This window comes from Coniophora puteana (assembly GCF_000271625.1).
Source record: "Coniophora puteana RWD-64-598 SS2 unplaced genomic scaffold CONPUscaffold_11, whole genome shotgun sequence".
Classification (NCBI taxonomy): Eukaryota; Fungi; Basidiomycota; class Agaricomycetes; order Boletales; family Coniophoraceae; genus Coniophora; species Coniophora puteana.
The window spans coordinates 868,356-880,131 of NW_006913063.1; the positions used below are offsets into that span (position 1 = coordinate 868,356).

The 11,776-nt window shown below is 51.4% G+C and overlaps 3 protein-coding genes and 1 non-coding gene across 4 annotated transcripts; 3 read left to right on the top strand and 1 right to left on the bottom strand.

Moving 5' to 3' along the window:
* Positions 1-3,742: 3,742 nt before the first annotated feature.
* Positions 3,743-4,579, top strand: CONPUDRAFT_62245 (HET-domain-containing protein; the record flags this gene model as incomplete). The annotated part of the gene is made up of 1 exon (XM_007773634.1): positions 3,743-4,579. A coding segment is annotated over one exon (837 nt), but the record flags the coding sequence as incomplete, so codon positions are not given.
* A 648-nt stretch (positions 4,580-5,227) lies between these two features.
* CONPUDRAFT_t90 lies at positions 5,228-5,299 on the top strand. Its single transcript has one exon. It is a non-coding gene; the product is annotated as a tRNA-Gly (tRNA).
* A 154-nt stretch (positions 5,300-5,453) lies between these two features.
* CONPUDRAFT_84126 (uncharacterized protein) lies at positions 5,454-6,233 on the top strand. Its single transcript, XM_007773915.1, has 3 exons — positions 5,454-5,620; positions 5,737-6,027; positions 6,089-6,233. Exon 2 carries the CDS (start codon positions 5,737-5,739, stop codon positions 5,932-5,934), a length of 198 nt encoding a protein of 65 aa, XP_007772105.1. The 5' UTR covers positions 5,454-5,620; the 3' UTR covers positions 5,935-6,027; positions 6,089-6,233.
* A 37-nt stretch (positions 6,234-6,270) lies between these two features.
* CONPUDRAFT_128710 (GIDA-domain-containing protein) lies at positions 6,271-9,575 on the bottom strand (the record flags this gene model as incomplete). The annotated part of the gene is made up of 16 exons (XM_007773916.1): positions 6,271-6,589; positions 6,647-6,804; positions 6,865-6,974; positions 7,053-7,102; positions 7,162-7,271; positions 7,412-7,489; positions 7,734-7,892; positions 7,957-7,984; positions 8,034-8,059; positions 8,110-8,259; positions 8,323-8,418; positions 8,469-8,571; positions 8,627-8,916; positions 8,966-9,143; positions 9,198-9,253; positions 9,317-9,575. 16 exons carry the CDS (start codon positions 9,573-9,575, stop codon positions 6,446-6,448), a joined length of 1,995 nt encoding a protein of 664 aa, XP_007772106.1. The 3' UTR covers positions 6,271-6,445.
* Positions 9,576-11,776: the final 2,201 nt, after the last annotated feature.

Genomic DNA, 11,776 nt, shown 5'->3' on the forward strand with positions numbered 1-11,776 from the left:
CACACTGTGTTGCTTACCAGATCAGATGTTTCTGGGGTGCTACTTATTATGGAAAAGATAGAGTTTGCAAGAACCCTACGAAAACGTAAGCGTCGGTATTGCCCGGCGCGGGGAGAGCGCTTCACCATAAGAAGTTCAACAAGCCTTGCCCCATAAGTAACTTAATCAATTTCTTGAGCTGCATTGAACTTGAACCACTTGGATTTCCTTGCTCTCTCAAGTAAAGAACTGAGCGATATATGAGCATTGCGATGAGAATTAACTCGTAGGCACACGAGGCTACACTAGTACAAAATTGAAAATCCAGACGGACGGATTATTTGGCTGGAAGATTATACATTGCCGGATGCCTAATAGGATGCCTTCTTGGTCTGACCAGGACGATCAGTTTACAAGGATAATATGCCAATAGTACTCTCGTGACTCACAAGTATAACCAAAGGATGGTAAAGACAGGACAACAGCCGCCAAAACGTTCGGCAGCTGTGCGGATATAAATGCGCTGATGAGGAGGATCTTCACTCTCTTTGAGTTTTCGTAGAGGGCACAGACTCGTGCAGACATTACTCCTGAGAAATCTAGTTTGAGTTGAAGTTTCTCTCAGATATTGGCTGATAGGACTAGTGCCACCTTGAATAAGCATGACAAATATGGCAGGCAAAGTGTTGCCAGCTACCGCGTTCAAAATCATACCTTCAAGTCGTGAATTTTCAATTGGATATCAATGAGACTTTGGCTTACAGCTGTACGTTTTGGATTTACATTGATCAGTAAGACAAGCTAGCAAGACAAATGAGACAAAGTACACTCACCCCTATCAAAAACAGTAGCCGTGAGCGTTGGAAAATTCTCTTTAACATCACAACTTACTTTATCTGACAAAATGACGGGGAAGACGTCCACTGGGAAGGATTCGCAAATTTAGACAGAGCCACAGGTGGAACAAGACCTACCAAGGGTCATTCTGACAAAGAACACAATGTTATCATTTATGAAATGAGAGTTTGCTTGAATACGTACACGGTGTATAATAAGCCAACATAGCGAAGCTCGAGAAAAGGGGGAAATATTAATTAATCAATGTACAGAGATTGATTATGACGGCAGACACTTACAAAGATATAACAGTACGTTAATGGGGATTTCCCGTGTTTCTAAAAGCCGAGACCATGTATTATTGCAGCATCAATATCATTTTAAATTGCGAATTGCCTCAATAGCATGAATTCACGCACCCATATCAGCAATACCTAACGTATCCATGTATGCTTCAGAGTAAATTCCTCCGGTAGTAGAAGGAGTGCGTCTCACCTCTTGGCTCAAATTGAGAACTGATCAAGACAAGTTAATAAAAGCGATTTGATGAAGCTAGCTCCACCTGACCGTAATCATATATCACCACTGTAAGAAGCGATACTACGACGTTCAGTTTAACTTAGTAGGTATGCAATGCTTGCCTTTAAGAGTCTCTGCCCACCTATGAGATAATTTTCTGCTTGGTATTGAAGGAGAGAAGGTATCAGTTCCGGAGAGTTTGAGACAACAGGCATATTGGACACGTTCCCCGTATTTGGGACTGCGTTTTGACTGCGTTTCATCGATAAGTACACTGGCCCGGCTATTTATGCGTGCTCCTTCCTTGTGGCACTGTTATTGCATATCCCCACCTGATACACTGATATTGGTATAGCTCGAGAGGGCTTCCACCACATTCATGTATTGCCAATATTCAACATTCCAAATCCAGCGTGTATGATGGTATCCAATCGACCATATAAGTGCTGTTCTCCAAAGCACATGGGCCCCAGAATTTCTCACTGCAACAACAAAATGAAGGTGCAAACCAATGTAAAATGATATGAACGAACAGTTACGGCACAACGACTGACAGGATGTGGTGTCTGCACTAAACGGAGTCGAATGCAAGAATGAATTGGCGTTGAGTTGAATCAGTACCAATTCCCCATGGTTTGTCTGGCACATGATTAGCTCAGCTTTTCCGTTGTGTGAATATAGACAAGTACATCTGCGTGGACCAGTAATATCCTCGCTCTTGGTTGGTGATCGGTATTTCTATTCCGTGGCTAGAAGACTCTATATTCTACTCAAACACTACGTGGCGTTTCTACAAAGGTTGACCGACATCAACAAAACATACACACGATGGACAACGATGAGAAGGAATGCGCACTGTAATAATCCAAAGATGATGTTTTATTTGATGTGTTTCATGATGTGTTTCATCATATTAGGGTCACCGCTCGCAGACAGCTGTCCACACCCCCCACCATTTTCAAGTGACTCCACGTCGGCAGCCATAAGTAAACTCGCCGCACTTTGTAGGTGGAATTGTACAGGTTGATTGCGGGCTTTGACCAGACGCAGCGTCCATCATTAACTTTACTTTGAGACCACATTCACTATAGAGGCATGGGTCTGGAACGTATTCTAGGTTGACACGAAGATGCGGCACGAAATATGAATTCACTCGCGGAGCGACCTCACGAAGGTCTCATCACGGCTCACTCGGAAATCTCGTCAACGGCGAGCCTCGAGTAAGTCACCGATGGATAGGTATGTCATTCCACGTATTTGCCTCTCTTGGGGGTCGTCGGATGCGAGAAGTCATCATTCGTCATCCATCGTTTCGTGTTGCACATGGACCACCGAAGAAGGGCTGTGCATCTTACTTACCCTAGACAAGGTCACCAAGCACGGCAATGGTCTGGACAGATACTGACGGTGAGCCATGATCCAGGGGTCTCGGAGCCAGTCTCCCAGAACATCATATTACATGCTATGCGACTGATCCTGAACAAGCAGGACTGCCATCGCGGATGAGAAACATGATTGAAAAGATGGGTCTACGAGCCCTCTTTCCAATTAGTCTGCATGATCTGAATGAAAGGTGAGAACAAAGAAATATCGAAGGCGCACCGAATAGGTGCACCAGTCCGCGGATGGCAGCATCGCTAGACGCATGCATCGTCGCGAGTTAACGTTCAAACATTCACCTGTGCGCTTGATTTACATAATGTATCGAGAGACAGCACTGTGTCATGTATAATGACATGCGTACCTCTTATGAATGACTCGGTCAACAGTAAGTTATCACCTAGATAAAATCATAAGAATCCACGAGCATTGAAGAAGTGGACAGATCCTCTTGCAGACGTTGTTTGTCTATCTGAGCGATATGATCACACATCTTCCTGGTCTGTAAACGGTGATCGACACAGCTTCACCCCAGGTACACAGTCTCAGGTTTGTTCAGCTGGTAGTACATCTTTACTCAGAAGAATGATTCCCTCCTTTGTTGATGCGACACGCTTGGTGCAATACGTTGAGCTACTTGCTTGCAAGATATATTATATGGAGTCCAGCCTTTCGACGAGCGAACCGTGTCCACCTAGTGTACTAAACTGGATTAGCGCTGATTGCCACGAGAAGAAGGATCTGGTAAGTTGCTCTCACTGTTTCCACAACTCTGCCGACCGTGCCGGCTACTAAGGCACAACCTTGACGAATCGACGATCGTGATTGAAGACCTCCCTTTAGTGTCCTCCATTCACATTTCGTGCCTTGCGAATCCTAGTGAGTTGGACAGTGATGACGTCCATGAGGATCTCCTAATACAGTGTCTGATGCCAGCTAGCGCCAGATGGCGGTTCCAAGAGTGGTCAACGAATTTGAACGCTATGTTCTGAACGAGATCCCGATCCGCTTGATCCACATTCCAGAGATGAACCTCGTCGACAGAGCCTTCGTCAGATCATACTACCAAGAAGCAATCCAAAACATCACAGAACAGGAAGCGGACATCTGGGGCCCTACGCCTCACCTCGTCACAGGACTCGTCAAATCCAAAGCACGCTACGCAATCCTGTCACATCGGTGGGGCGCTGACGAGCCCACATACCTCGATCTCTCCACCCCCGCCAGACTCGCACAGCTTGAAGACGAGCAGCCTCAGGGCCCGGGGTACAGCAAGCTCAAGAACTTCTGCCGCGAAGCCCGCAAGCACGGGATGGTCTTTGGCTGGTCGGACACGTGCTGCATCGACAAGAGCAGCAGTGCAGAGCTGGACGAGTCCATACGGTCGATGTTCCGGTGGTACCGCAACGCGGAGCTCTGCCTCGTGCACCTTGCGCAGACACGCGGGCTGCATGAGGTGCACCGTGACCCGTGGTTTCGACTCGGCTGGACGCTACAGGAGTTGCTCGCACCGCGCAGGATCAAGTTCTTTGCTGCGGACTGGGTGGTGCTCACGGTGGAGGAGAACGACAAAGCTGTGAACGCGTCACTCTTGGAGCCCCTGGAGCGCGCGACGGGGATCCGCGAGGTCGATCTGCGCAACTTCGCGCCAGATCCGTTTGATGTGGATATAAGGATGACATGGGCAGCGCAGCGGGTGACGACACGCGCTGAAGACGCAGCGTATGCGCTGATGGGCATGTTCGACGTGAGCATCCAGATTGCGTACGGCGAAGGCGCGGACCGGGCGTTTGCGCGCGTCGTCGAGGCAATCATGCTCGCTGGCGGGAGCCCGACGGTGCTGAACTGGGCGGGCCCCGCTGCGGTGCACCACGCGAGCACCGCGTTGCCCAAGTCACCAGCGAGCTATATCGGACATCGCGAGCTCAAGGTCATCAGCAAGCCGAGGCTGAATATGGCGCTCACCAGTCGAGGGCTGAGGCTGCCTATGCTCATCATACATGTTAGTTATAGCGCGAAGCTGGACGAGAGTGGCTTCGTCAAACATTTGAAGCTAACGGTAGATAGAGGGCCTTTTCAAGCTGAGGTGGAGGTGCAGCTGAGCCAAGAAGAAGTGATGCTGGGTCTCAATCTCGCGCTGGGGGTGTTCAGCTACGGTCTCGTCGTAGAGGGTGCCAACCCGTCGCTGCCTGCGGTGTCTACGGCCTATCTTCTAGTGAGTAACTCGATGGATGAAGACGCGCGCTCGAGACACAGAGGGTATTTCGGGTGGACTACCAAGGACATGGAGGAGGACTGGTACTTTGGGGAGCAGTGGAGAAGGGTGCCGACTGACTTTATCACCTTCAGAATACAGGGCGCGCCTGAGGACCATCCGAATCCCAGCCTTTACCTTAGTAACACTTTTATTGAGGATGTGTACTTGTAGCCCAGCACTCGTCAGTGACTGCTGTCAAGGAGCAGTGGGATATCCAAGCACGTATTCATATTTTGTTGTTTGCAACATTTATCCACACCGATGGTGAAGCGGTTATCATGCTTGCCTTCCAAGCAAGCGGCAGGGGTTCGACTCCCCTTCGGTGTACGCGTATTTTTTTTTCCCATGTTTTTCTCTCTTGCTCGTCAATAAGCCCCTATTTGGCCTCAAGTCAACCAGCGACTGGCCTGACCAACCCTAATACTTTTTGGCCTCAATGGCTCAACATAAGCGACGCAAGCTCTCTCACTCGTCCAGCTCTATCCTAACACCTCTCACCACCAACTGCGTCGACGTCCAACCCCCTTTCTCGTTGAACGCCATTAATATACCAAATGGAGTGGTAACAAAGTCGGCCACTCGCATAACATCAGCGCTCTGTCACTCTTGCCATCGGGCGTCCATCAGACCACTCCTTACGTGCCAGCGGTGAGTTGCATACTTCAAACAGTCTCTGCTGGCTAGGTGCTGATTCTATGGATCTTGCTGGTCTCTTCGCCCCCGCACCGAACACGCGTCCTGTGAACGTCGGGTCCGCGTGTTAGATGCGCGTCTCCGACGTGTACGATATGCTCGCGCACATGCCACCCGCCTCCTACCACCACTTCTACGAGTTACATGATCCAGCTTTCCGGAGTGAACAAGGTTCAGGTTCCTCAGCACATCGGGGCCACAAAGACGAAACGAACGCGTGCGGATGCGGAAGGAGATTCGTATCCAGACATACAGGAATGGGAAGATGACTATAATGAGGGTGGAAGGCATGGGTCTCGTGAAGACATGACGTGTTGCGCGCGCACGATCTGTCGCGGGTGTTGTGTTGAGGATGCACGAACGTACGTCTCTTAGTGCACTCTTATAACCCCTATCGTGTCTTACAACCGCGAACAACCGCAGTGACCTTGTCCAGTGTCTTGACTGCCGCTCAGCAACTAGCAAGTTAGCGGCTGATGCTCCTGATCCTGAACTCTCCCCGGCCCCCATCGACACTGTCGACATCTCTTAGACAGCGTACCAGGAAGTCCATCTCGATACCTTCATCATCGCATCTCCATTTTATTCTTAGATTTACTCCCATTGCATCTCTACAAACTCATACGCTTTGACTAATTTAACAAAGATCGCGCACTCTCAATCTAGAGTAGTATTGTCCCCTCCCCTTTTAATATAATATATCGATTCGTGATTAGGAATTAGTATGTCGTTGGATTGAGTAGGGATTATACCAAGCCATTAATGGAGCAGTCCGCAAGCCTATGCTCGTAACACAGCTGGCATAGCAGCAACATCTAGTTCGGAACCTTCTTCGAGCGACCCTTGAGCACTTTTCCGCTGCGTATGCCGGGCCAGGTAGAGGTACGACGAAGGTGTCATGCCCTCCACGCGCTTTGCAGCGCCCTATGCCCACCACCTCGTTGAGACATAATTCAATGTGGGAAAGCAAAAGGGACTAACCAGACTGCTCGGCCGGACGCGCTCCAGCCTCTCCTTGATTTCTTCGCTGATGCCGCGGATGGCCGAGTAGTCGAGATCGGGCGGTAGGAGCCGCTGCTCGTCCGAGAGGAAGGCGAGTACGTCCGCCTGCTGGCGGTACATCATAGGTGCGTATTTCCCTGGGAGGTGACTAACCGTTAGCCTGCATGCATCTATGTACAGAGCAGGGATTGGCGTACCGTCCACACCGACACGGGTAAGCGCCCAGCGCGGTGCGTCTTGCAGGCCGGGGACGACGCGTCCTATGTGATGCACCTCGACGAGGGGACCGCGGAGCATTTCGAATGCGCTGCATATTCACAGAAAGAGCGACCAATCAGATCAGTGTGTCTGGCCTCAGCCGAGGCCAGCTAACGACACGGCATACCTTCTCTTAATACCGTCGTTGTTAATTATGAACCCGTGTTCCCGCCATAACTGCGTGGATTGGTCGATGTTAGATGATGTAACACGGCCTGAGGAAACTAGGAACGAACCAGCGGACTAAGCACATAAGCTTCCATCACCTCCCTGATACGAGCCAGCTCGGCCTTGTCCCGCTCGAACGCGGCCCAACGCGCATCCGACACAATGCCGGCGGTCCGACCTATATCCCATCACGGACAAAGAAGTGGAAGAGGAACGGTGAGCGTGTGGGTCCCAGGGGACGCGTGATGACGCCCAGGAAGAGACCCGAGAGGAGCCAATTGGACGAATGAATGGAGGATGGATGAAACGGGCGCTCACCAAGCTCCGTCAGCCGCAGGTCCGCGTTATCGCTCCTGAGCGTCATCCGATACTCCGAGCGTGACGTGAACATCCGATCTTCTCGCCCCGAGCGCGAGCGCAATGATCAGTGTTCGCGGGCGAGCATGGTCGAACGAAGCGTGACCAGAATAAAGGGGTGCAAAGAGTCGAGGGAGCGCCGATGGGCAGTGCACAATTCATTGAGATAAAAAGATGATGGTGGTTTATCGCGGGAGCATCACATCACGATAACGAGGGGGCAATGGCGATCAGCTCATGTGAGATGGAAACGTGGTAGAAGGAAACGCGAGGAAGGGCGTACATGGTTCTTCGGCGCCCTTTCTGATGAGGTCGTCTATCATCACGCCCACGAAGCCGTCTGCGCGCGTCAGCACGAGACCTTCGCGGCCTTGCGCGCGCAGCCCCGCGTTGATGCCGGCGATGCAGCCTTGCGCCGCAGCCTCTTCGTAGCCCGTGGTTCCTGCAGGACCGTCGCAGTCAGAATGGGAACGTCTGAAGTGGTTCTCCGAGAACGTTCGACTTACCGTTGATTTGACCTGCTAGGAATAGACCCTGAGAGTCGTCAGAGGCAAAGAAAGGTTGGAACAAAGCAGTGGCTTACTTGTATGCGCTTGGTTTCCAAGGTTTCTAAGAACAGTGTTAGCTAGACTTTGTGTTACAATCATTTGGATGCGAACCAGTCAGCTCCCGGGAGTCAACATGATCATACTCTACGCCGTAAGCTGGCTTGACCATCTTCACTGACTCCATGCCAGGAATCGTGCGCATCATGGGTTCCTGAAGCTCTTCCGGCATACTACACGACAGACCGTTGGGATAGATAAGATCTATCAACGGTGCGATATGTTAGCCATACACAAACAATCATGTACAGTAAGGTTGGTGCGTACCGGAGTCATATCCCTCTGGTTCTAACCAGATCTTGTGGCTATCCTTGTCGGCAAAACGAGTAATCTTTGCCTCGAGTGAAGGGCAGTATCTTGGACCTGAAGACCAATCAACGTCCTGAGCACAAGCTTAGGGTGGTCATGCAAACCTTTCCTCGTCTCCTGAATATGCACACTGAACTGCATACTATCCTTTATAAGACGGTGCGTCTCCGGGGTCGTATATGTCTGGTAGCACAGGATCTGGTTGTCCTACATCTTAAGTGAGCGATCAGTCCTCGTCCTAGTAAACCCCAAGACTTTGTACCTTATTGTCGACCTCTCTATTCAAGAAGGAGAACGGAACGGGCTCCGCGTCGCCGGCGTGTGTCTCCATCTTACCGAAGTCGATCGTGTTGCGGTCGAGGCGGGCAGGTGTGCCAGTCTGGAGGCGGCCGAGCTGGAATCCGGCTGCCTTGAGTGACGCAGAGAGGCCTACGGACGGCGCTTCGTTCATACGGCCAGCGGGGAAGCGCTTCATGCCTATGTGTATCTCTCCTCCGAGGAAAGTACCGGTACATATCACCACCTGCGAGCACTTGATGACGTCTCCGTTCTCTGTAGAGTCATTAGCGGGTAACTCACGAAGTATGATCATAATGCGCACCTAAACGCACGCCAGCAACCTTTCCCCAGCGCAGAGGAGAGCCGGACGGGTCCGGAGAGTCATGTTCAAACACCAAATCAAACACACTTCCGGCGTGGATGTCGAGGCTGGGGTAGTTGAACATAACGTCTTGCATATGCTGCTTGTATAGCTTCCGATCGACCTGAGCTCGTTGTCCCTAGAGGAAAACAGAATGAGACAGCTGAACCTCGTGGGTGCTATTGTGACGCACCCAAACAGCAGCACCCTTGGAGGCGTTCAGCATTCGAAACTGAATGCCTGCCTTGTCTATGGTGACGCGAAGGGATCACTTCGTAAACGGGATGCTATAAACTACATGAATATACGCACCTGCAACTCGACCCATTACCCCATCCAGTGCGTCTACCTCTCTCACTAACGTCCCTTTGCCTACCCCTCCTATCGATGGGTTACATGACAGTTCGCCTATGGTGTCTAGTCTCTGTGTGAGGAGGACGGTACGCGCTCCCGTCCGTGCAGCACCGGTGGCTGCTTCGCATCCGGCATGTCCTCCGCCAATGACGCAGACTGGGTGTGCATGAGCAAGCCTGTATGTTAGACAGAGGCAAACAAGGTTGCGTACCGTCATAGAAGTCGGAATGAGTACTGGCTGTTGTGCTTGCGGGGCGGACATGCCGAACGTGTAAGAGAGTTGAGGCGTGAGGCCGTGAGTTGCGACGCGTCGCAGAAGTAAAGCTTCGTGCCGAAGTACAGCCTGGAGCTGAAGGGCGCTTGGTATTGGACAGGAGCCTTGTGTCGCTGATGGTGTGTGCAGGACGAGGTTGCCTTGCCGCTGCGTCTAGGACCTTTCTTCTAAGCATTTCCTTTTATCGTCGCAAGCTGAGCTGTAGACTGCAGAAAGATTATTCTGATCTACCACTGGCGGGTCTCTTGAACGGCAGAGGATATGAGTGCAAGGGAAAGACTCCGAGGTGGACCAAAATTGCGGGCGATTGACCTTTGTTTGTTCCTCCGATGACATATCTAAAACGGGGATACCTCCGCGCTAACATCACTCTCTCACACACGAAGATGTCGCGTGGACTCTGCTCTTGTCTAAAACTTTCGCTTCGGCTCGTGCAATCGCGTAACCCGACCGGCAATCCCGTCAATATAACACGGAATCTGTTCGTGAGTGGCCCTGGGAATCCGAGCCGTAAACCCTTCGGCACCGTTTCTGACGGGACGAGTCACTTTTGTCCACGCAAGCTCTGTTGGGACCGTCGGTTTTGAAGTCCCCTGCAGCTCCTCCATGTCCCTCTGGCGGTTTCTCTATCAGACCACTAGATTGTCCAACGCTGCCGCAGAACATCATTTGCGCAGATCTTCCCGCGTCAGTCGTTCTCACCTCCCAACCTGCAGGTTCACGACCACTTGTAACTCCGGTCAAAACATGTCGACAGCCTCGGACGAACTCGTTTTCTACCATTTCAACGATGTCGTTCGTCTTCATCTTGACCTCGTCTGACATGGACTCTGGTTTATATCCTCCAACGACAGTATCATGTCGATCAGCCAAAGCTGCTCAGCCGCTTTGCTCACGTCTTTCGCGAGGCTAAAGATAATGTAGCAGACGAAAGAAAGCCCATCACAGTTTTCAGTGGCGACGGCTTCAGCCCCTCGTTGGAAAGCTCAGTCATGAAAGGTGACCATATCTTGCCTGTGTTGAATCACCTCATGATTGACGTCGCGTGCTACGGCAATCATGGTAAGTGCTACACGCGTCCTCTGATGTCAAGCTCAAGGGGTACATTAGACTTTGACTTTGGCGAGAAGATTCTCACAGGCCTCTCTGAGAGGTGCACCTTCCCTTGGCTTCTTGCGAACGCTGTTCATTCGGATGGTCGGCTCTTATCTGCGGCCAAGGAATATCTCGTTCTCGAGCGAAAGGGCTACAAGATTGGCTTCTTCGGCCTCGCCGGAACGTGAGTCTTTAACAATCACTTTCTCGACTTTCAACGTAACCATGCGATACACTAGAGATTGGCCCTCTAACTGCCAACGCCTCCCCGTCGGCTCTCAGATTCTCGATCCGGTACCGATAGCTGCTGCCTTGGCCCGGCGTCTGAAAACCGAACTCGGTGCAGATATTGTAGTCGCACTCACCCACATGCGCCACGAAGACGACGCGAGACTTGCCGACATGTGCGGAGACTTGATAGACCTCATTCTCGGAGGCCATGATCACGATCTCGCCATCCGTGGTTCGACCGTCAATATGGTCAACAACACCTTCGAGGGTGATATCAAAGTCGTGAAGTCCGGTACAGACTTCAAGAACTATAGCATCGTTCGTATGGCGGTGACGAGGAACCACGAGGGCCGCGCGGAGGTGCAAAACATGAAAGGTAAGGCGTCCGACGACTGCATGTTCTTTCTTTCTCCAGAAAGCCGACAGCCCTTCCGCAGTCTATCAAATGCCTGATCTCTCACTCGAAAAGCGACACCCCGAGGACCCCGCAATGTCAGAGATCCTGTCCGGAGTCAAGGCAAAGATAGCGACGGTGGTGGACAAGCCCCTCTGCTACACGGCGGTGCCGCTTGAGTGCCGCTCGGTGGTCATCCGTACCGCCGAGACGAACCTGGGCAACCTACTGGCGGACGCGGTCAGAGCGTACTACGACACTGACGTAGCGCTCATCAACTCTGGGAGCATGCGCTGTGATCGTATCATGGATCCAGGAGTGTTAACCGCCAAAGACGTGCTTGGTGAGATCATCTCGTTCTCGTTGTTAATAGCAGTACTTTGTGGCGCGCCGCTGGCGACACATATTACATATGATGCTGCTG

Coding starts and splice junctions, on each gene's coding strand:
- CONPUDRAFT_84126 (XM_007773915.1), top strand. CDS start 5,737: ATGCGCGTCTCCGACGTGTACGATATGCTCGCGCACATGCCACCCGCC.